Below are 21695 nucleotides of genomic sequence, written 5' to 3' on the forward strand. Positions count from 1 at the left end.
ACGAACTCGATGTACAGTACAGTGTATCCTGGGACACCCTCGTACCGGTATTATGAGTCATACTTTTTTATGAGCCACCATAATCCATTTTTCATAGGACTATTTTTTTTTGAGTAATTCACTGCTACGAATACCGGTACAATCTATTGAAGAATAAATACAACGACGTTAATATTTTTTTCTTATATAGCCGTTAAGTATTAATCCAGCTCGTAGAGAAGTTGGTTCTGGAATCGTGCCGCGGTCAGAGGAGCTGCTGGAGCGGATGCGTCAAGCTGCACGGCTTCCCTGCTCGAGTCGGACGCATTTTTCTTCTGAAGAATCACCACCATGTTCTCACTGGCCACGTCAACTTCAGCAGCCGACGGGTCGATGTCAACTGGCAGCACAGCGACGTGCATTTCGTACAATTTCTTCTCACTATCGGAGAACTGCAGACGCAGCGAAGACGTCGATGGGAACGTGAGCTTGACACTCTTTGAGTCGATTCCAGAAACCTCCACAATGTACGATAGACACGCTGACGTCTCATGCGTCTCGAAAGGCGGCTGAAGCACGGGGCCTAAGGTCTCAGACACCGATACCGAGTCTGTTAGCATCTCTCCTTCTTCATCTTCTTCTGCATCGCCGCAGCTCTCAAGTGGCGGCAGGTCATCGTACATTTCGTCATTGATAGCTGCTGGCTCGGTCACTACAGGCGGCGTGTGAGTCGAGTTTTTACTGCGTTCTTCGCGTCGCTTGAGTGCCAGTATCAGTGGGTCATTCGCCACCATCAGAGCCGTCTCTCGTAGCATACGGAACTCGTCATCGCTCTCTTTCTTCGGCTTCGGCTCACTAACGTCCGTCATCTCTAGAGTCACCTCTTGACTCTCGATTGCTTCCTCCTCTTCGTCATCCTCTTGGACAATCAAAGATACCGACTGCGGCTTCGGTTTAGGTGGGGGCTGTACCGGTAAAGTGACTACGAGTTTGTGGTTCTTGCGGTCAAACTTGGCGCTGCCCTTGTCCTCAATCACTGGGAACGGGAGAGTTAACTCCAACGGCTCATAGGCACCAGAGTCAGCTGCAAGACGCAGCATCTTGTCGCTGACATCCAAGTCCAGACCTTTGGCACTTGAAGAAAGAGGAAAGTTGATCTCAACCACAAGCTCTTTGGGACGATAACGATCGTCCGGCACCTTCTTGTCCGGATCTGCTTGCATGTGGTGAAGAAGCTCGAACTTCCCGCGATAAATCAGTTGATACTGCATCTTCTTCATGTCAGACGACTGCTTCTCTTCGATCTTAACACTTGACACTTCTTTTATCAATGGAGAACTCTCGTCGCTCTCTTCTACGTGCGTTAATTGGGTCAAAACCGACTTGTCGGCTTTGTGGTCCACACGCTTTATCGTGTCCATTGTCTGCTTGTTCTTGTCTCCCGCTGTCTTTTTCTGTTTACCGTCTTGACTTTGGGTTTTCTTCTTTGTTTTAACAGACTCGGAAGCTTCTCGTTCTTTCTTTAAACACAAAGTGACTGGGTCTCCTGACTTGTACAACACTCCTTTAAGAACATGGTAGTTCCTCGCTAGTAGAGCGTCCTTCTTGCGTCTAGACTCTCTCATTATCGGCTCTACTGCATCCAGACACGTACTGACGACCATATGTCTATAATCAGCTCGAGACATGGAGAACTCAATAACTCGTGGGTGGAAGCACACGTCGAAGGTGGCTACACTGGCTCCTCCTTTATCAGGCTCGAGTCTCTCGGGCCCTAAGGAGTAGGGCAAGTTCCAGGACGCCCCTTGTTGTCCTGAAGACACGCGGGTGTTGGAAGGAGGCTGCATCTTGTCACTACTGCATACATTTATAAAGATCTTGTGCGTGTTCTCCCACTTGGTTTTCACTACAAAGCCAGGCGTGGGTTTAACGAGCTGTTTGTCGGTCGGAACCTTCTGCTCAGTCTCCAATTGAGCCAGATACCGCTCACTTTCTTCGCGGTTGTGAGGATCGGAGATCTCCTGCATGTACTCATTTAAGAGAGAGCGGAACTCGGGGTCTTTCATGGCCGACAAGAACTTGGTCTGCTCTTCGGGCGTCACCTTGGGCTCCACACTGCGCTTCTGCTGATGCATGGCTGCCTCGAAGAGAGCACCCATCTCAGCTTCACTTGGAACGTCCTGGTTGCTGCTGGTTGCACTTGTAGCGCGAGAATTCGCCTCCTGAACACTTGCCACCATTGCTACAGACGGCTACTACTTGAATGGATCGCGACTCTTTGAATTTTGTAGAAGTGGTGTGACGTACATCGTATAAGTGTGGTACACCTGACTAATTCTAAAATAGAAGCCGTTTTTCTAAGAAACATGTAGCCATGCGCGAAGGGATACCTTGAAGCTAATGGCATTCTGGGAAGAGCACGACATGCCAGCGAAGCAGGAGGAACTCGGTACGCTTCGCAATGGTAGCTTCTCGTATCTAATTGGTAATTTGAAAACAATTGTGCTGCTCTGGTAGAAGAGCGGTTCGTGCAGGCAATGAGATTCGACGAGGACGACGAGCAGAGAGATGAAGGGTATGGAAACGAAGAAAGCTACGCTAGAAGTGAAGGTCTCTATGAAGACGACGATGAAATGCTGCAGCATCAAAGTCGTCGACCATTCAGTCGCTCATCGTCTTCAAGCTCCCGCTCGACTGCGTCATTTGACGATGGTCCTATGCTGTACTCAGACTCTGCTGCTATCCAGTCCAAAAAGTACATGGAGCGAGACCAGGTGAAGCTAGCACTAGAGCAGGAGGAACGTACGCGTCGCCTTAACAAGATCCGTGCACGTCGCCAACACTTGGAGAAGTGGACGCAGAGGATGGCGCGATCTCCGTTCCACGTGAACCTCGTAGCCGACAACGAGCGCCTGGACGAGGAGCATCGACTTCGGATGATGGAGTGTGCACGTCGTGAGCGGGAGCTCGAGCGACGATCTAAAGAAGCCAAGAGCGAGGTGATCTTGAAGGCGCTCACAGAAACGTCAGATCTGGAGCTACTGCGTCGTGAGAAGCGCGCAATTATCGACGAGGAGAAGCGACTGAAGGCGCTGTTAGACCTCGAAAAGACCAATTCCCACCGTAAAACGGACCTCCTTGCAGCTCGCAACGCCGAGAAACGTCGTCGATTGGAGAAAGAAGAGTACCGTCGTCGGCAACGACAACAAGAAGTTCAGGAACGAGAACAAAGATACAGACAATTACTCAAAGAGAAGCTGGCGTTGGAGGACTAGTCTGAAAACTTGCACTGCGTTGATACATTTTAAACTCAGTACAAATAAAAAGTGACGATAAAATACGCGAAGAAATTTAGCTTCCGTGTATTATATCGTCGCTGTTTCCTTATTCCTGGACAGAGCTACGCTTGACCACGTAGACCTGCTCGGCATCCAGCGTCACCACGTAATCGTACGTGGGGAAGGTGACTACACACAGTTTTTCCCACAATAAATACCGAAACGACGTTAGTATACCCACTAACTCGGTCCAAACCGAGCAGCTCTGTTAGCGTACTGGTCATGCGCTGCAGTTCCTCCTTCTGGCTGGTGTCTAGCACGCTACTGGAGTCCTGGAGCATCGAGTAAATTGTCTCCGCTGCGATCTCCCCGGAAGTTCCTCGTAATTCGCCCGTAGCTGACAGCACTTGGCCGTTGATATCCAGCACCAGCGTACCGGTCTGTCCGTTTACTGCTCTCAATGCTCCGGCATCCTGCAGTGTACGAAACGATTCAGAGATTGAGATCCTCGTTAAGTACACAACTGGCTTTGCCAAATCTATTGGGGGTAGATTTATGGTAAACAGGGGTCTAGAAGCAGAGCTAGATAGGTGTGAACGAGCGTGCGTACTGACCATTTTGAGTCGAGATTTCCGAGTAGAAAGGCTAGAAAAAGTTAGAAATGTGGACCACATGACACGGATGTATTCAACGAGATTTAGCTACACACTTATTAATATCGGTGACAGCAACGAGCGACTGGCGAGGCCAGCATGAAGAAGATGAAGGGATGCTTGGTGGCACCACAGGATGAGGAGCTGCAGCAGCTCTTGCAGTCGACAGACAACCAAAATACGCAATCGATGGGAAAGAAGCGTGGCGATCGTCTGGCATCGTTTCGTGTGGTGCGAGATAATTTGATGCATCAAATGGAAAGGATCGTACTACAAGAAGCAGAACTAGGCTCAGCCCTGGAACTATTAGACTACACAAGACAGAAGTGCGATCAACAACACGACGCCATTGTGCAGCGTCTAGAAAGCTGTGAAGAAATGTTAAGGAATTTAGAGAATGGAGCAACAGAATCATCCTCCGTCGCGAGTCTGCTGAACGAAGAAGAGTACGGACGATGGAAGCAAACGAAGGAGATGGTCACAACTATCTTACCTGAAGTACTCATCCGATTGGAAGATAACATCGAGCTGAATAACGCCAAGACTCGAGACGTTCGGGACAAGATGGAGGAGCTTCGAGCAAAGCGTCTCGCTCTTCGAGAAGAGATCGCGGTCAAAGAAGAAGACATTGCGTTGATGCTCAATGATAAATCATCTAAGTGAAATGTAAAAACAATGTTCTCATTGCTCCCTTAAGGTCAGTTGAAGAGATGGTGCTTGTCACGCTTACGCTTGCGCAGTTTCTTCTTGGCCACGTCCATGTTGCGTTCCTGCCACTTGCTTTTACTAAGTTTCACAGGTCGGTTTCCGATATATTTCCCGTTCATTTCACGCAGGGCTTTGGCGCAGTCGAACGGGTCGGCAAAACTAACGAATCCGTATCCACGGGACTTGTGTGTCAGTTTGTCCCGTACCACACGAGCGCGCTGGAACGACGCGTATTGGGAGAAACTGTGGGCCAGCAGCTCGTCACTCACTTCGTTGCCCAAATCTCCGCAGAATAGACGGAAGTCGTTGTCCGGCCATTCTTCCAGTGTCGGATCCTCCCAAACTTGACCGCCTGCAAGTCGCAGGTTTCGCTTGGGTTTCTTTCCCCGTGCAGCGCCATCTTTTGCGGCGATACTGGCTGCTGTTCTCTTGGGGTCGTACGCGTAGACGCTCTGCTGTCTGTTCATCATCTGCTGCTCCGCTATTGGCAGCATACATCCCGTCTCCATGTCCAGTCGAGGCTCCATCGATCTGAAACTGGCAGACGTCAAACTCTTCGACACGGTGGCTGCGTGTTCCCCCGTTGTGCCGACTGGGAATCCGCTGAGTGCTCCTCGATGTGCTGCCACATCTTCCAGTGTGTTGAGCAATCGAGATCTTCCGTCGTCAAGTTCTGCGTTGTCTTCAGTTCTCTTCACTGGAGCTGGGCGTGGCGGGGCCATGTAGATTTTGGGCTTAGCCATGACAACCTCGGGCTTTGGCGGCGCGGTAAGGCCAATCTTGGCTTTCTTTAACGCAATCTGGGCACCTCCAGATATGGCTTCTATTTTTTCGTCATCGTTGGTGGGTTTAATCTGCTCTAGCGACTGGATCTCCGCTGTAAAGCGTGCAAACTCGTCGTCCAAGTCCGCCATACTCGTGCGAGCAGCGTTCTTCTTTGTCAGTGGCTAAAATGAAGTTGGTAGGTCTCATTTCCATTGGGCGTAAATAATTTTCGACTCAATTACAAATGTAGCCACTTTCGCACTTTGAATGGATGCGGTGCAGCTATTAGACAATTTGAGGCAAAATGGACGACATGGAGTACGACGACGCGGGCCACCGCGATATGGACGACGAGGAAGTCCCGGAGGAAGAGATGGAGGAGGAGGTCCCGGCTGAGGATTTGTACGAGGGCGGAGAGGACGCTGGCGACCAGGAGAACAAGGTGCAGGTGCTGGACGAATCCCACAAGCAGCCCAACGCCCACCGTATCACCACTCGCTACATGACAAAGTACGAGCGCGCCCGTGTGTTAGGAACGCGCGCATTGCAGATCTCCATGAACGCTCCGGTCATGGTTGACATCGAGGGCGAGACAGACCCGCTCAAGATCGCCATGAAGGAGCTACGTGAACGCAAAATCCCCATCATCATCCGCCGGTACCTGCCCGACAACTCGTTCGAGGACTGGAGCATTGATGAGCTCATTATTGAGTAGATGCAGGTAGACAAAGGAGAAGAGAACTCTATACACGTACGTACATACACAACATCTTTCATATCCAACGCTTTGTTGAGGAAAATAACGTTGGAAAGCGTGTTTTTGACGAGGAGAATTAGCTGGAGAATTATGTAGCCATTGTCTAGCGTTCCTCCTGTTCCTCGTCTTAATTGACGGTGGTCTGTGAGTCGCACGCCGTGCCGTAGTAACCTGGGAAGCACTCGCACTCGCCCGACTCGTAGTTGCACTTGCCTCGCCCTCCACAGTCGCGCCCTTGCTTTTGGCCAAAGGCGAGCAACACGTCGTCGCCACTGGGACATTCCTTGAGGGAGCAGTCGGGTCCGCGGTATCCCTGATCACAGTAGCAGCCCATGTGTTTGTTGGCGTCCCATGCAGCGTAGACAGTAGCTGCCGGCGGAGTGGGTCTACCAGCAATGATAGCTGCCAGAGTGAGGCAAATGCCGCGGCCGTTGCAGCCATTCGGACACTCCGTTCGCTCGCAGGCCTTGCCTTCATAACCTGCGAAGCACATGCAGTGACCCGTGTTGTAGTCACAAAGCCCACGATTCGAGCACTCGACTAGCGAATGTGCAGTGTTCGTTGCGGTAGGAACCTGGACCCACGCGTCGCCAAACGGACACGTGCGTAGCGAGCAATCGGCGCCTTTGAACGCCGGGTATTTGATGCTCTCGGTCTCCTGATCCTGTCGCTCGTAGCACGTGCATTTGTCGTTCTTGCCGCAAGTTCCCTGTGCGTTGCAGCCATTCGGGCAGTACGCGCTTACATCCTGCGGCAAGGTCAGTAATACCAGCGCTGCAAGACAGAAGATCGCCACCTTGAACACGCCCAACATGCCTCAAGGTCGACGTCCTGTTACGAGTCTGTAAGTCGTCGCTGATTGCTGTGGTCTTGCTGCAGTGTAGCAAAGTGAGAGCGAATATTGCTCCTAACGGAACATGCAAGATCCCATGAGGAGCTTTGAGCAACCGTCGCCGTGAATCGCCGCTCATTCCGACCCTTCGACGTTGGTATCTTTATCAACGCCGAAATCTGCGACGTGATGCAATGAAGGACTCGATGTACCCATCTTTTAGAAATTTTATCCACCAATCAAACACTAAATGAAAAATGAAAAACAGCGAATCATCACTTGATCAGCCAAGATGGCTGTCACCCAAGAGCGAGAAGTGACGATGGCGAGCATTGCGGACGTGGTGGAGATCTTCGAGTGCGAAGGCAGCTTTTCTTTCCTGTGCGAAACACACCGCTTCGCATTCAAAATCCACAGTGACAGCTCCCTTCGCGTCGACATCAAACCAGTTTCAACCGCCACTCAACCAAACGTAGAACAACGGATTGACCAGGACACTCCCATACCAGGAGGAACCACTGAAGACATCGACGATGTAGACGGAGAGGAATATCAAAATACAGAGGAAACAATAACACTACAGGCTCAAGAAGAGGATGAAGAGACTGTCACCAATCTGCAAGTGTATGATGGACGAGCATTGGCGGAGATGCCGTCTGACGGGCAACACGGTGCACATTCTACGTCCTATATGGTCCACTTTAAGATCGTTCAATGGGGTCGAGGTGCACAGGGCATGTGGTCTCAGATCGTCAAGTGTATCGCTCGTCTTACGCGCCAGCAAGGCCTGTCAGGACGCTTTGTGGATATCCGAGAGGACGCGGAAGAAGCGCAGGATTTTGCATTGAGACCTATTGCACACAAACTAGAAGCGCTGGATAACCCACTGCACCCTCTAACTCCTGGACGATACGAACTACAAGGTATCACCATCGCAGAGAACACGTTCGTGTACGAATGTGCTGTGACTTTCACTCTACAGACCAATGGGATGATGTCTGGGACGTCTCGAGAGTTGCCGTTCACGCAAGAGTGCCCACTTGCTGGGATGTGGACTCGAAGTGGACTCAACTTCTTGCTGGAGTACGAGATGCACGGCAATAAGCACACGTATATCTACTTTGGCTCTCCATTTCGATCAGGTTTGCAAGGTACGTGGCAGAACTCCGAGCTGCGAGTGTTGGGAGGCAATCTCGACGCACGAACAAGTCAAGCTGAACGCGGTATCTTAGAGTTCCAGCTGGTTAAAGCTGCTCGAGTCTGGAGCGAAACATATCACAAAGACTACCCGGCAGCGTTCAGGGAGTGTGTGAAGCTGCTGTTGCTTGCATCTCATCGAGATGGGATCCTACCCAACCACTTATGGAGCTCTATTGTGTCGTATTGTGGATACAACTGGTTCCGTAGTGAGCTGCAAAAGTCACTGGCAGCTACTGAGACCAAAGGCTGCGATAACGAAGTCGCGAAGGTGCCATGAAAACAGTTATGTAGCCATATTCTTACAGCAAATGTAGCCATAGTGTTTATACCCAATCCTCTTCTTCGACTAGGAATATCAGCTAATCAAAAGTCTCCGTTACGAACTTAACGTCTTGCCCACTCGACTGAAGCAACAATAATGGAGGGGACGTGGTGCAGTGGCTCAACTGCCCAGAGCTCCTTCCCCACTAACATTGAGAGTTTCTCATCTCGACACCAAGTCAACCAGACGTCGATGGTTCCATTAAAACCTCTGGAACGCGTCTATGAAGGCCGTGTGGGTGGATTTCTATCCGAAAAGAGTCGCATCCACTTGTGCATCGCGTCCGACGGGACTTTACACGGCGAAGTTCGCCAAAAGCAGCCAAGCCCGCGAGCTCTAGTCAACGGGAAGAAACGCAAACGTCGAGTAGTTGCCGACCACCCGGACGGCATTGTCATTGCTCACGTTATGGGCAATGCACAGGCCGTTCCACTCGAAGAGGCAGTAGTGTCGTCTTGTTCCAGGACTGTCAGTTGCGATGGCACCTCAGCAGCGGAGTATTGTTGCGCCTTTGAGGTCACTAAGAGACGCAATCATGTGGACCGACACACACTCACGTGTCATTTGCATGTTCCAGTGGCACCCGACGCCCCAGCAGTAGGTACATGGAGGTTTTTCAGTGCTGGTAACCAACTGGAATTGTCCTCGTCAGCTTCTACTGCGTCGACAAGCGATACGGGATCGAGTCACGTCAAAGAGGAATCGTCGGAGGAGCAGAAAGTGTTCCAACTGCAGCCTGTGGAATGGTATCAACGTCAACAAGAAGCGGAGAAGGCCGAGAAAGAGGCAGCCATGATGCAGTCCAGAGAACCATCCCTGTTGTACCCTTTGAGACCTGGGAAGTACGAATTCAAAGGCTTCACGACGTATGACACGCCGTCTGTAGCTGCTGCAGTCGTGCCGAGACAGAGAAGTGGACGAAGAGGACGTCCAGTCATGACTACAGTAAAGGATGAGTGTCTAGTCTCGTTACGCTTGTTACCGGATGGTACACTACGTGGAACGTCTCGAGAAGTGGTACAGCCTCAGGTGTGTCCATTGAAAGGGCGCTGGCAAGCCAACCGAGTCGCCTACGTGCTCGAGTACCATGTTCGTGAAGCTGTGGGCCATTTCCGCTATTCGGGTGCGGTAGTGATTGAGGACACGGCAAATGCTTCTAACGGCAAGAAAACAAAGATAAAGGGGAAAGCCAACGTGAAGAGACGAGAGACGCTCAGTGGCAAATGGCACAATGTGGACGAGGGGCATGCTGAAGGCTACGAAGGAGGTCGCGGAGAGTTCGAACTAGAGCTCGTTAGAGTGGACTTTACTCCAATCTCTATCAAGACGGAGAAAGTAGAGCGCTCTAACGGTATTACTGTAAACGATTACTCGAAGCAGATCGCCAAGCCAGACTGTGGTAGGAGTGCGACCAGTGCGATCGAGATAGATGACGACGACGACGCCATCCACGCGTTTACTACCGGCGAGTACGAGCTGTCCGGCTGTGCTACGGACGCTGAGGGTTACGAATACGCATTCGATCTGCAGCTACAGTTGCGTCCTAAGGGAAAGCTCCTTGGCAAGTGTAAGGAGCGTATCTTCCACCAGACTAGTCCCGTATTTGGACGCTGGAATCCGTCGTGTATCACGTATGGACAGCAGTATGTGGTGAAGCATGAGGTGGGCATGTACACGTACAGTGCTACGATGGGGAGTGACGGCGCCGTGGTGAGAGGCTCGTGGGCGAACGTCGAGAAGGAGGCTGCTGCAGCTCCAAGCGAACACGGCACGTTTGCGCTAGTGCTGGTGAACTCTACGAGACAGTGGAGCACCTTCAGTCACGCCCATTACCCGGCCAGATTTCGACGTGCAGTGATGACGACGCTCATGGCGTCGGCTAGAACTCACAAGCTACCGGTGGCACTATGGACGCACGTCTTGGCCTTCTGCAGCGAAACGTGGTTCACATAGCCACTTCTGTGAGGGCAGAGAAGAGAGATGTACATAGTGTGGAGTACACATGCCTATAACATGGATAACAAGTACGTCGACTTGACCGTAATTGGGGTATGAAAGTTGAGCACCCAAATGAACCTATACATCCTCGCTTAACAATTACGTTATGTCTTGCGACGCAAAACTCGAGAGCAGCCATGTTGCTACTTCAATTCCCTGTCCGGTGTCTTGTGTCCTCCACTGTAGCGCTTGTCCATCCCTGAGTCACTACTGTATCTTTTGGGGTCTGAGAATTCCTCCGACGACGCTGTAGCGGCCTTTTGTATACGAAATGTTTAGCCCATGAAGTTGAACACCACGAGGAAGAGAATGATGTTGCAGAAGAGGTAGTCGGCGAACGCGCGCTGCTCCGTGCGGTCGCCAAAGTTGTTTTCTGGGTTGATCTGCATTCGCAGTGACACTGGCAACGTGGAAGGGGGAAATACAGTAAGTGATCAGAGCGTTCTGTATCAATTGTAGCGGGGAATATTGGACGCACCGGCCAGAACGAAGACGCCGACAGTGCAGACGAAGCCGGCGAGGAACGAGTTGAACGGGAAGTTCCCGACCAGAAGGCAATAGATAAATTGGAGCACGCCTGTGGCCAGCACGTAGGCTAGAAAGCCGTCGATGAGTTTGATCTTCTTAGGTGTAGTCTTGTCGTACTTGGAACACAAGTCGCCCAGGATGGAGCCCACGCCTGTGTCCGCCGTCTTCTTCGCCATGCCTGCGTTTGTCTGTGTCTACGCTCGATGGAGGACCACGCTGCTCACAGCGAGAGTGGTTAGAGGGGCAATAGCGACACAGGCAGGAGAACTGGAGCTGCGTACCTGGTGGACTTTCAGATGACGCGTGGCTAAGGACGGTAAGTACGATATCTAGTTTTTGTGGCTTACACAAATCCAGATGCATACTCAGATCCGGAAGCAAAAACGTTTTGTTTGAAAAAAGAGCTTTTTGTGTGGAATCAGCTGGATCTGAGTAGTCAGACGATTTAAGAACAAATATGATTCTGAGAAATGAATGCACAGTTGACAAGCGAAGAGCCGAAGAAACATTTGAACAGCAGCGACACACTTGTAGAGCTCTTCAAGCTTTTCTACCGTCAGGTCAGCACGGCAGGCACCTCGTCATTGCAAGATCCACCCTAAACAAGTCTCTTCGTATCGACATGCTCGCCCGACAGGTAAATATCTACTTATCCAGAGCTGTTCGACGCATGGCCGATACTGCATTGTATCCACCTTGATCCCCGCTAAGCTTCACGGCTGCAGGCCATTGGATCCGATCTCTGTAGCGGTATTGCCGGCCAGTTTACTAAACTCTCTTGCTTTATTGATGATGGCAGATCATCCGCCGCGTCGCCACGCAGACCCCGCGTAGTGCGGCCATGTCCACGCTGGTGGTGGCCGAGCACAACCAGTCGCAGATCTCAGGGCCCACGCTGGCCACAGTATCGGCCGCATCGCAGATCGGCGGTGACATCACGGTGCTGGTGCTGGGCAGCCAGGCCGGCCCGGCCGCCGAGGCCGCGGCCAAGGTGGCTGGCGTCAAGAGCGTACTGCACGCTGCCGATGCCAAGTACGACCACTATGTGGCCGAGGAGGTGGCCGAGTTGTTGGTGGCCGCTCAGAAGGCTGGCAACTACTCCCACGTGCTGGCCCCCAGCTCCAACGCCAGCAAGAACTACCTGCCTCGCGCTGGTGCCAAGCTAGACGTGGCCCCCATCTCGGACATCGTGGCCGTGGCCGACAAGGACACGTTCTTTCGTCCCACGTACGCTGGCAACGCTATCGCTCAGATCAAGTCGAAGGACGCTGTAAAGCTCATCACGGTGCGACCCACTGGCTTCGAGAAGGCTGCGGCCGAGGGCGGCAGCGCCTCGGTGAGCCCGGCCCCGGAGGCCCCGACGGTTGGCAAGACCAGCTTCGTCTCGGAGGAGGTGAGCAAGTCGGAGCGTCCGGATTTGGCCTCGGCCCGCGTGGTTATCTCGGGTGGCCGTGGCCTCAAGAGCGGCGAGAACTTCGAGATGCTCTACAAGCTGGCCGACAAGCTTGGCGGTGCGGTGGGCGCCTCGCGTGCCGCTGTGGACGCCGGTTTCGTGCCCAACGAGCTGCAGGTCGGCCAGACCGGTAAGGTGGTGGCCCCGGAACTGTATGTGGCCGCCGGTATCTCTGGCGCTATTCAGCACTTGGCCGGTATGAAGGACAGCAAGACGATCGTTGCCATTAACAAGGACGAGGAGGCTCCGATCTTCCAGGTGGCCGATTACGGCCTCGTTGACGATCTCTTCACGGCCGTGCCGGAACTAACCGAGAAGATCTAAACGGGTAAAAAGCAGAATCGAGAATATGACAAAAATACCCATATTCATCGCAAAATAGTGAGTTGCTATTCGTCAAAACCTCATGTTGCATTTGCCAGCCCCGTTTTTTTTTAGTGTTTCTAAAGGCTCCTCGAATTTTACACTGGTTGCGCAGTGACAACAGGCACGGGAGTTGCTCCGCCGTGCTCAGCGTACGAGTCAGATCCGCGTCCACTGCGCCCGCCCTGCTGTCGCTGCCGCTGCCTTTCTTCATCACGTGTCCCGATCATTGATATTCCCAGGAATGCGAATGTTGCAAGGAACGACGCCGCCACTGCAAGATACACGCCTCCACACCGCACGAAGCGGTTGTACTTCCCATGACAATGCAGCGTGACGCCTGACAAGAGCAACAACAGCGTTGCAGTCGCGAGACACACGAACAAGACGAGGTCCATGACTCTCTCGCAGTAGTCGATTGGATGCACACAGAGACGAAGCCACTCGATAAACACCAGGAAGGCGAAGGCGTACAGGAATGCAATAAAGTTGATAATCCGCGCGAAGCTCATAGCGCTGCTGCTGACGACCACAGCGACAGTCTGGCCTCCTGCAGTGTTCTGGTACGACACGCCAGCCGTTCGGAGCGCGATATACGCCACCAGAGCGCTGCAAAACTGGACGAGACGAAGGAAAACTCGCATGCAAAAGCGACTACACGATCCCCGCGCCATTGTTGCTCGATGCGATGCCTTATTGGAAATGACATCTACACATTGAGAAGCTTGGGACCTGTGGCCGACGCTAGGAAAATGGTCGAAGGTTCCTGCGAAAACTCGTTGAAACTTAGCGTGAAATCCATCGCAATACCATCAAGGCCATTACTCGTATGATAAAGTTTTGTTTTCAGTCATGAAAGTATTGCAAATGGTAAAAAAAAGTCATAATCCTTAAAAAATTGTCAAACACTACCATCACTCTGCCATCACTCTGATTTCCTTCAACTTACACCCGGTTGGATGCGTCTTTTGGTGTCGAGCCTCCGGTAGGCGTCGACTCAGCGTGATACCCGTGGCCAGCTTCGTCAGAGTCGCTGTGGTCTCCAGTGCCACGTGATCCCATGAAGCTCTCGCAACAGTCAAGCAAAAACGTGACAAAGTACGAAAGCGAGGCCAAAAAAGTGAAAACCACCGCGGTCTTCAGCTGGTTGCAACGTAGCATGTAGCCATACACAGAGCAGTTGGCCACATAGTCAGACGCCACCAGCACAATCCCCGCCACTACCAGCAAGGCCGCTAAGAGAAGATCCAGGAGCTGTTCGATGAGACGCGGTGTTGGACGCGGGAAGAGCCGCATGAGCTCCATGAAAAGCAGGAAGAAGAGTCCCACCAACATGCCCGTGTACGTCATTAGCGTCGCGTACGTGGCCGCTCTGCTGCCGAGCATACTCGAGTAGCCATAGTACGAGGACCCCACAAACGCTCGCGACAGAGTTGCCAGCGCCACCAGACTCAACGCGAAGTTGAGGAAGCGAAGCAACGCTCGCGACCAGCGCAGCGTATTCCCACGCGCCATCTTTTAGCTTGGTTTGAATTTCGCCTTGAGCTTTTCACAGTGTTTTGGAGAATGGCAAAGAAAATCTTAAGAGATAATTTGCATTCGGGACGAGGACATCGGGACCTGGCGTGGATCACTCCGAGTGATCCACCCGTTGGAAACTTTCTCACTTTGAATTTCTATATAGTTCGGCAGTCACACGAGACCAACGGGTGGGAGTCGAGTCACGAGAGATGGAGGGGGTGAACATACGCAGTCGAATGGCTGGTCAGTATCACCGGGGAATGCGGCAAACTGAGGCCAGGGTCGTCGAGCCACACGCTACTCGCGCGAGACTTCCCTGAAAATCTGGACTCTTCGTAGATTGGAGAGAGCGCCACTGCTTTCGTAGATTTTGTCAAAAGGTAGGATGACGAGAAAGTCACGTTGTTGATAGTTGTGAGATTGTTGATTTCCGCTGTGCTCATCGGGGATGAAGGCGGACAGACTGTCTGTGCTTCACGACGTTTCTTAGCGTACAACTTGAGCGCGAGTATGAGCAGCACTAGTACCACTGCGCACGAGAGCCCCAAAACCAGCAATTCCATGGTGTATTCGACGCTGCAAATACGAGTGTGACTCTGATGAGGGCGGACCAAGCTGCTCAAAGGGTACGGTGGAGGAATTACCATAATCCAGTAGAAAACATTTTTGATTGCACTCTATTAATAAGCTGATTGGTAAATCTAAGATACAAGTACCCGTTAAGTACGCAAAAGAAACAAGCGATTGGATTAGAATATGAGCTTACGTGCATCGATCTTAATTCGACCTCGAAAGCCAAAGAAATAAGTAGAAGTTGATTTGAGCCCTTTACAGTTCTACTGGGTCCGTGCAAATACTGTTTGCACTAATTTTGGCACAAACTAACTACTGGTACATGTTCAACCTGCTACTGCTGTAGCCATAAGCTTTCGTTAATAAAAAGGTGCCACGACGAGGTAAGAGCTCACAAACTCCTTTTCCTTATAGGCGCAGATGTCGCTGCGCATAGTTTCTCTTTTCAATAACTGCAAAGACTTTATGAACAGCCGTACAAACATTGATAATAGATAAATATATAAATATATTTTACAATTTTATTTTTAAGCTTCCAATCAAAGCAAGCTTAATTAAATGTACAGCAGCGCTTCATGAAAACACGCAGTTTTACTATGCGAACTTAATAGTTTGGGAGCAGTGGTCAAGGCAATATTATTCTACTGAATTATGGCAATTCATCGGGTACAGTGCGTGACTATCCAAGCTCTGGGTTGCGCAATTCTGGACTACATGTACCAGCCCTGTTTGTCGTTGGGAGAAGAGAGATAAAACTATCCTCACCATAGAGCGCCTCTTGACGGGATCTCACACATGATTGATGCGATTGATCTTAAAGTTGATCACAACATTCGACGCAGCGTAGAGTTAACCGCTCGGCCGACACCGCACTTTGATCAACGTTGTCGATGATCTGTACGGCCCACGCAGGCTTTCCGAGGCATCCAGAATCCAACGAGCCAGCACCAAATCAAAGCGCTGAGTCAATGTTGGAAGTAACCAATCGTAGAAGAGAGGTTACGCTTGAAACGGACTCGTCTCTCTGACTCTGACTGGTGACAGCGTGTTGGGAACTACCGGAGAGTGCGGTAGCGGGAGTTGATCTTGACCTCTTATTGCTCACTTCAGCGGACAGCATCCCGTTTTGATCGGAGACACGAGACTTGTCATGACTCTTGGAGATCGTGGTGGTCTCTCGATGACGTGAAGTCCCGGGTGCATTGCTGTTGTCGGGGTGCGGAACGGTGAATAGGCCTGGGACTCGGGTGCCAGCCACGTCATGTGGTAGGCCTCTGGAGAGAGCAATATGCCGCTGCCTACTTCGAAATCGATATGCACTTTGGTGTTTTTATCTTCCCGTCGACTACATAGTAAGTAGAAAGCGTCGAGAAGTCCAGGGACGAACTTGAGCATTAGAGCAAACACCACGACGGTGAAAACGAGAGGTAAGGCGATAATGAGGATGTTAGCAAGGGGCATGATTTCGCTTCACCTTTGGAGTCCGAAAGACGAAATGAGTCGTTCACTTAGATGCTCCACAGAAATTGCCACGAGCTTTTTGGCCCATCAACACCGGCGTTGATGAACCCAGCGCTCCCTGTACGTATTGGCGCGTCTCCATACACGCAGGATACGACGCTGGACATACTCGAGCTTAATGACGTTTCGATGCAAATTCTACTTGAACTTGATTCCGAAACACTACACTAATTGTGTTGTATCATCGAGTAATAGAGGTCAGCTCTATAGCGTTGGTGCCAAACGGGTAACTGGAACCGAAGGAAAGACTGCGTGTATTTAGAGTGTGTGCTTTAATATCGACTGTTCTACACCTTAGCGCCAGGCGAATTGAGGTCCTGAAGTGGACAACGCGTCCGTCGGTGTCGCTTCCATGTGATATTGTCCTGGGACTTCCGTCGGGCCCGGCGTCTCCTTGCTTGCAGCCAGGATTGACAGTGCCAGTGTTGCCAGGAAAGCAAACATTCCGAGAAAGGTGAAGGCAACTGCAGTCTTGAGATTGTGGCAATGCCACAAGTGATCGCAGTAGCTGATGTGGTCTGAAGCTGCGAGACAAATACCTCCTATCAGCAGCGTCAAGGCCAATACTCCATCAATCCCTTGCTCAACTCGAGTCGACGTGCGAGTGGAATAGTTGAGAATCTCTACTGCCATGACGAACCACAGCGTGTAGAGCACTCCGGTGTAGTTGATGAGCAAGACGAAGTTGGACGAGTGGAAGGAGACACCCCCGGCAGCCACGAAGGACAAGCCGAGCAGACCACAGAGGAACTGAGCAGCTCGAAGTGTTCGCCTAGTTCTAGCCAGCATAGTGGGAGTCAAAAGATCAATCATCGGGCTGGAGCTTCCTGAGCTGTTGAGGTGAAAGCGAGAATGAAGGAGAAAGATCTACAGACTGCAAAACTGCGATTGCGGTGCTGCCTCCCGAAAGAGATTAACTTGCTCTTAAGCTAAGCTATAAAGGTCTCAACTTCAGAGATCTGGCAAGTTTTTCCCGGCTACCGACCCCAGGAAAGCCACGCTTTTCCCCGAAAAGGAGTATTTTCATTGCTGTAAGCTAAATGTTATCGTTGCAGAAAGCGTGGAAATGACTGTCTGAACTCTTCGTTTCGAGTCCAATAGCAGTGCACCTAAAGCCACAGTGAAACATGAAAGGAATTGAATGTTGTGTCGCCTTTTTCGTGGGATGTTACAGCTCTTCAGCGTCGAAGGTTGCCTGGATGATAGACGAAGCCTCTTTAAAAACGATGTGGCTGTAAGACTTAATTCTAATAAAGAGCTTGCATAAGACTGACCCTAAAAACTAAAACAAAAGCTGTATTTTAAATTTTATTATTCACAAAAATATTTAGAAAAATAGTACTACATAGTAATTTGTTTAATATCAAAAATATCACGCTTTTCCTCTCGGGACTCTGGGGTTCAAGAAATAATGCGGCTCGGCCCCGATTTGGTGGCAGCATGAACACCGTCTCAAGCCTAGAACAAATTGATCAGCTTGAAAATGTATTGAACGTAAAAGTTATCGTCGCGGCACTATCGAGCACACACAGCGACGTCCGAGGCGGTTTCGTTCCTGGCCACCCTTGGATATACTAGTAAAGTGCGCATACTCTTTTTACACCTTGGAAGCAGGTCCATCGTTGAGGTGGCCAATAGGCGACAGCGCGCCCGTGGGTGTGGCGTTCTGGTGGTAGGGCACCGGCTCCTCAACCTGAACGTTCGAGTGGCCCAGGCTCGACTCGCCGCCGGCCACAAATGTCAGACCCAACGACACGAGGAAGAAGAACATGGCGATGAAGTCGAATGCCGTGGCAGCGCGCAGGTTATTGCAGTGCCATCCGTAGCCACAGTTGCTGGTGTAGTCCGAGGCGGCCAGGCAAATACCGGCGATGAGCAGCATTAGGGTCAGCAGGGCGTCCGTTCCCTGTTCCAGGCGGAGAGCGGGGCGGTTGGCCAAGTGCAGCACTTCCACGGCCACGATGTACCACAGCGTGTAGAGCATTCCTGTGTAGCCCATAAGCAGCACGAACGTGCTGGAGCGCGTAGAGCCGCCGCCGTAGAAGCCAGCGGCCGCAAAGGACATGGCCAGCAGACTGCAGAAGAGCTGGAGGCCGCGAAGGCCCAGGCGCACATACGCGAGGTTCGTTGATCTCACAGCACCGATGGTCATAGCTTCGGTAGTACGAATTAGTTGGGACTTGAGTTCCAGTGAGCGGATCGGGAAATGACGCTTCAGGGGGCACCTCTTTTTCTCTCAAAAGTGTGGGTAGGCAAGTATGCGACATGCGAACTGGTTTTTCGCGTAGAAATGCATAGATAGAATGAGGTTTTTTTAAGAAGGCGCACCCAAGAAAAAGGGCAGGGCAAAAGCGACTTATTTTCTGACGTGGACTGACTGCAACATGCTCGACTCAGCTGAGTTTTTGCGGTGTAGGGACTACCATTTGCTACATTCTCATTTGCTTCACCCCCAAATGGTTGAGTGGCGTCCGTTGCTGTCACTCGAACGTGGAGCCGGGAAGACTTCCAGCACGCAACATCTCGGCGCTCGGATCCCTTCAGACTGCATGGGGGGGCGGTCGTGTTGCCTGCGATGGTGCAAATCAAGTGTTGACCGTTGACGGAGGAGAAACCGGGCCAACCCACACTTGCAGAGGCATCGTTTGTACCCAAAGACTGCCGTTGCCAATAAGGAAAATCCACTCTTTCTCCCGAATTGAGAGTGTTGGTTGTCCCGGCTGTCAATTTGTCGAAGAGGATTTATCTGGAGTGTGTTCAGTAAATCAGCTTTATGAAAGTGACCATGGAGCTCGACCCTAGCGAATTGTTACAATGGGGTCGCTCCAGGATTGACGCTGGCTGACGAGGGGTTTAAAAGCTTGTCAGCCTCTTTGGTGCCACCTCACTTAACGGTTGCTCGGATGAACTGCCACGATAATTATCATGCTTGCCACTTCTGCTTGGCGTCGCATCAGTCCGTGTCCCATGGCACCGTGTCTCGTTGGACACCCACATGGACTCTAACGTAATTGATCAACTTCACTGCTACCAAAACTACAACATCGCGTAGTACAAGTAGCAGTACTACTGCAGCACTACTGGTAAAATAGTAGTACCAATTTCAAAGGGCTGACATGTGAACACAGTTGACGGCACGTTCGACCACGAAGAGATTAAACGTGTGCTTTTAGTGCTCGCGTTCCTATGGGCAAATCTGATAAAACTGCAGCGCACGGCGCGGGCAGCGAGCTGCTCTATCCGCTGCAATTCAGTATCATTGCTCAGTCACACGAAGAGACCAACTACATAAGACCAAGTGCTAAACGGTATGTAAGAAGCTGATCTAGGCCCGTGGGGGTGGATGCCCCCTCGTTCCACTCTCATCAGCGCCTGAACGATGAAAAGGCCGAGCTCAGAACGAGCCCGGCCACCACCAAGCATTCCTTTTCCACGCCTGTAACAGAGCTAGCGCTACAGAGGTAAGCAAGTAAACTCCTGACATAAGAGCGTGGCAGTCGGTCGACAACGATTTTCAAAAACACAGCCACTGTAAGACTCGAGGCTTTATCTGCTTCTTCGGCTTCGGGGTGTTTTCCAAAAATGGTGGAGTACCAATGATTCACTGTCCTGTCCTTCAAAAATGACTGGCGTAGCAGAATCTTCACAAAAGTAACGGTATTAAGTGTAATGTAACCAATAAGTGTACACACTCCTCTCAAATTTGTAGCAATGGTTTCTACAGGATTACACTTATCCGAATAGAAGCCCATCAATTCGTCGTCGCCGCACGTTCGATCATGTTGCAATTCTTGCGTCGCGCAGCGGCAGCTTCAGCCACGCGGAGAGCCTTCGCGCAGGATGTTCAGCCTTTCAATGTGTCGCACAAGCGACGTGCATTGAACACGCGCTTCAGCAGCTCTCAACCCAGTGCGGACAAGCCACTAGGCCTCAAGGACGGCGTCAAGACTGCTTCCGGTCTGTCACCCACTATGCAGTTGCTAGCGGTGTATGTGGCCGTAGGTATGTCAGCCATGGGTGTTGTAGCGCGCTTCAAAACTCGCGACGCCAATGAAGACGAGGTGTGTTGCAAGCTTCCTTGTTGCATTTGCCAAAGTGTGACGACAAAAAGGCAACTTTGAAATTTCACTAACGCAAAAAGTTGCCTAACAGAACGTTCGCATCTTCAACATGGCCAAACGCGCTGTAGTAAAAGACCACCGTGTGTTTGAGACTGTGGGTTATCCGAAGGACTTTGAGCGCATCCGAGAGCTCGACGCCGACGGCTCGCCAGTCGAGCAAAAGAGCAGCGAAGGAAGCTTCAAGGTCACAGGCGACAAGTCCGTACTACCGTATCATTAACATTTGTGGCGTGATACTGACCTGATATTTTGTTGCCGATAGAGGGAGTGTAGTGGTGCATTATCGACAAAATTTGCATTTGAACGACGAAAAAGACAGCGACATCGTCACGTTCGACCAGCTGAGTGTGGACTGCGAGGACGGCACGCAGTTCTCAGCGTTGGAGTCGTTTCTACAGAACCAGGACGTCGTGACACACCAGAAGTCCGAGACACTAGGCAACAAGATGTTTTTCCCCGTCATCGGCGGTGTGTTGATCGGTGGCGTGGCGTCTTTCTTCGCTATCCGCATCCTGCATAACCGCCCGTTCTACGTCCACAAACTGGTGCTCGACCACGTCAACAACCACGACAGGGCGCGTCAGTTGCTCGGACACCCAATTAAGAGCGACAGGTCCAAATACGTCGGAGTGCTCACGAACGAGGCCGCGAACTACACCATCGCATGCAGTGGACCCAAGGGCAACGGCAACATCATCGTCAAGGCCTTCAAGAAGGGAAACCCGGACGAGAACTCGGACGAGAAGGAATCGACTGGAGTCATGACGACGCCCGGCACGTCGTGGAAGTTCTCGACGCTCGTGTTGTCTGTCAGTCGCAACGAAAAAACAAAGGCAAAGAACGCCAAGACCGTCAACCTATTGAGCGGAGGCGACGTGCCGCCATTGTCTTCGAAGCGAGCTTAACTCGCTCTAACTTTCAAGGGTCTTGACATAATAAAAGTAAATTTTGCTGAAGAGTTGCAATCCAAAACACTAGGTTAGATCTACTGGAAAAGAATGGCATTCCACGAATTGGGCACCGAATGTAAACTACACCCGCAAAAAGTGGCACGAGCACTGTACCCACGTGATGATGCCACTTCAATCGGCAATTTCTCTGCTTCTCCCACAGTTAAATATCT

The 21695-nt window shown here is 51.3% G+C and overlaps 15 protein-coding genes across 15 annotated transcripts; 7 read left to right on the forward strand and 8 right to left on the reverse strand.

The window, feature by feature from the left end:
• Positions 1-200: 200 nt before the first annotated feature.
• Positions 201-2230, reverse strand: PITG_12873 (uncharacterized protein; the record flags this gene model as incomplete). Its single annotated transcript, XM_002900196.1, has 1 exon — positions 201-2230. One exon carries the CDS (start codon positions 2112-2114, stop codon positions 201-203), a length of 1914 nt encoding a protein of 637 aa, XP_002900242.1.
• Positions 2231-2403: 173 nt separating this feature from the next.
• On the forward strand, positions 2404-3254 carry PITG_12874 (uncharacterized protein; the record flags this gene model as incomplete). Its single annotated transcript, XM_002900197.1, has 3 exons — positions 2404-2428; positions 2497-2554; positions 2630-3254. The coding sequence occupies 3 exons, from the start codon at positions 2404-2406 to the stop codon at positions 3252-3254; spliced, it is 708 nt and encodes a 235-aa protein (XP_002900243.1).
• Positions 3255-4156: 902 nt separating this feature from the next.
• On the forward strand, positions 4157-4573 carry PITG_12875 (uncharacterized protein; the record flags this gene model as incomplete). The annotated part of the gene is made up of 1 exon (XM_002900198.1): positions 4157-4573. One exon carries the CDS (start codon positions 4157-4159, stop codon positions 4571-4573), a length of 417 nt encoding a protein of 138 aa, XP_002900244.1.
• A 35-nt stretch (positions 4574-4608) lies between these two features.
• On the reverse strand, positions 4609-5532 carry PITG_12876 (RNA-binding protein, putative; the record flags this gene model as incomplete). Its single annotated transcript, XM_002900199.1, has 1 exon — positions 4609-5532. The coding sequence occupies one exon, from the start codon at positions 5530-5532 to the stop codon at positions 4609-4611; it is 924 nt and encodes a 307-aa protein (XP_002900245.1).
• Positions 5533-5687: 155 nt separating this feature from the next.
• On the forward strand, positions 5688-6210 carry PITG_12877 (DNA-directed RNA polymerase I, II, and III subunit RPABC2, putative; the record flags this gene model as incomplete). The annotated part of the gene is made up of 1 exon (XM_002900200.1): positions 5688-6210. One exon carries the CDS (start codon positions 5688-5690, stop codon positions 6096-6098), a length of 411 nt encoding a protein of 136 aa, XP_002900246.1.
• Positions 6211-6267: 57 nt separating this feature from the next.
• On the reverse strand, positions 6268-7020 carry PITG_12878 (uncharacterized protein; the record flags this gene model as incomplete). Its single annotated transcript, XM_002900201.1, has 1 exon — positions 6268-7020. One exon carries the CDS (start codon positions 6952-6954, stop codon positions 6268-6270), a length of 687 nt encoding a protein of 228 aa, XP_002900247.1.
• A 643-nt stretch (positions 7021-7663) lies between these two features.
• Positions 7664-8449, forward strand: PITG_12879 (uncharacterized protein; the record flags this gene model as incomplete). Its single annotated transcript, XM_002900202.1, has 1 exon — positions 7664-8449. One exon carries the CDS (start codon positions 7664-7666, stop codon positions 8447-8449), a length of 786 nt encoding a protein of 261 aa, XP_002900248.1.
• Positions 8450-8590: 141 nt separating this feature from the next.
• PITG_12880 (uncharacterized protein) lies at positions 8591-10447 on the forward strand (the record flags this gene model as incomplete). The annotated part of the gene is made up of 3 exons (XM_002900203.1): positions 8591-9113; positions 9192-9829; positions 9920-10447. The coding sequence occupies 3 exons, from the start codon at positions 8591-8593 to the stop codon at positions 10445-10447; spliced, it is 1689 nt and encodes a 562-aa protein (XP_002900249.1).
• A 320-nt stretch (positions 10448-10767) lies between these two features.
• Positions 10768-11196, reverse strand: PITG_12881 (dolichyl-diphosphooligosaccharide-protein glycosyltransferase subunit, putative; the record flags this gene model as incomplete). The annotated part of the gene is made up of 2 exons (XM_002900204.1): positions 10768-10892; positions 10971-11196. 2 exons carry the CDS (start codon positions 11194-11196, stop codon positions 10768-10770), a joined length of 351 nt encoding a protein of 116 aa, XP_002900250.1.
• Positions 11197-11584: 388 nt separating this feature from the next.
• Positions 11585-12834, forward strand: PITG_12882 (electron transfer flavoprotein subunit alpha, mitochondrial precursor; the record flags this gene model as incomplete). Its single annotated transcript, XM_002900205.1, has 2 exons — positions 11585-11657; positions 11820-12834. One exon carries the CDS (start codon positions 11862-11864, stop codon positions 12795-12797), a length of 936 nt encoding a protein of 311 aa, XP_002900251.1.
• A 100-nt stretch (positions 12835-12934) lies between these two features.
• Positions 12935-13510, reverse strand: PITG_12883 (uncharacterized protein; the record flags this gene model as incomplete). The annotated part of the gene is made up of 2 exons (XM_002900206.1): positions 12935-12982; positions 13112-13510. 2 exons carry the CDS (start codon positions 13508-13510, stop codon positions 12935-12937), a joined length of 447 nt encoding a protein of 148 aa, XP_002900252.1.
• A 271-nt stretch (positions 13511-13781) lies between these two features.
• Positions 13782-14351, reverse strand: PITG_12884 (uncharacterized protein; the record flags this gene model as incomplete). The annotated part of the gene is made up of 1 exon (XM_002900207.1): positions 13782-14351. One exon carries the CDS (start codon positions 14349-14351, stop codon positions 13782-13784), a length of 570 nt encoding a protein of 189 aa, XP_002900253.1.
• A 2394-nt stretch (positions 14352-16745) lies between these two features.
• Positions 16746-17264, reverse strand: PITG_12885 (uncharacterized protein; the record flags this gene model as incomplete). Its single annotated transcript, XM_002900208.1, has 1 exon — positions 16746-17264. The coding sequence occupies one exon, from the start codon at positions 17262-17264 to the stop codon at positions 16746-16748; it is 519 nt and encodes a 172-aa protein (XP_002900254.1).
• Positions 17265-17784: 520 nt separating this feature from the next.
• Positions 17785-18603, reverse strand: PITG_12886 (uncharacterized protein; the record flags this gene model as incomplete). Its single annotated transcript, XM_002900209.1, has 1 exon — positions 17785-18603. One exon carries the CDS (start codon positions 18601-18603, stop codon positions 18049-18051), a length of 555 nt encoding a protein of 184 aa, XP_002900255.1.
• A 1034-nt stretch (positions 18604-19637) lies between these two features.
• Positions 19638-21477, forward strand: PITG_12887 (uncharacterized protein; the record flags this gene model as incomplete). The annotated part of the gene is made up of 4 exons (XM_002900210.1): positions 19638-19759; positions 20176-20512; positions 20604-20770; positions 20835-21477. The coding sequence occupies 4 exons, from the start codon at positions 19638-19640 to the stop codon at positions 21475-21477; spliced, it is 1269 nt and encodes a 422-aa protein (XP_002900256.1).
• Positions 21478-21695: the final 218 nt, after the last annotated feature.

The sequence above is a fragment of the Phytophthora infestans genome, genomic scaffold (assembly GCF_000142945.1).
Source record: "Phytophthora infestans T30-4 supercont1.27 genomic scaffold, whole genome shotgun sequence".
Lineage (NCBI taxonomy): Eukaryota > Oomycota > Peronosporomycetes > Peronosporales > Peronosporaceae > Phytophthora > Phytophthora infestans.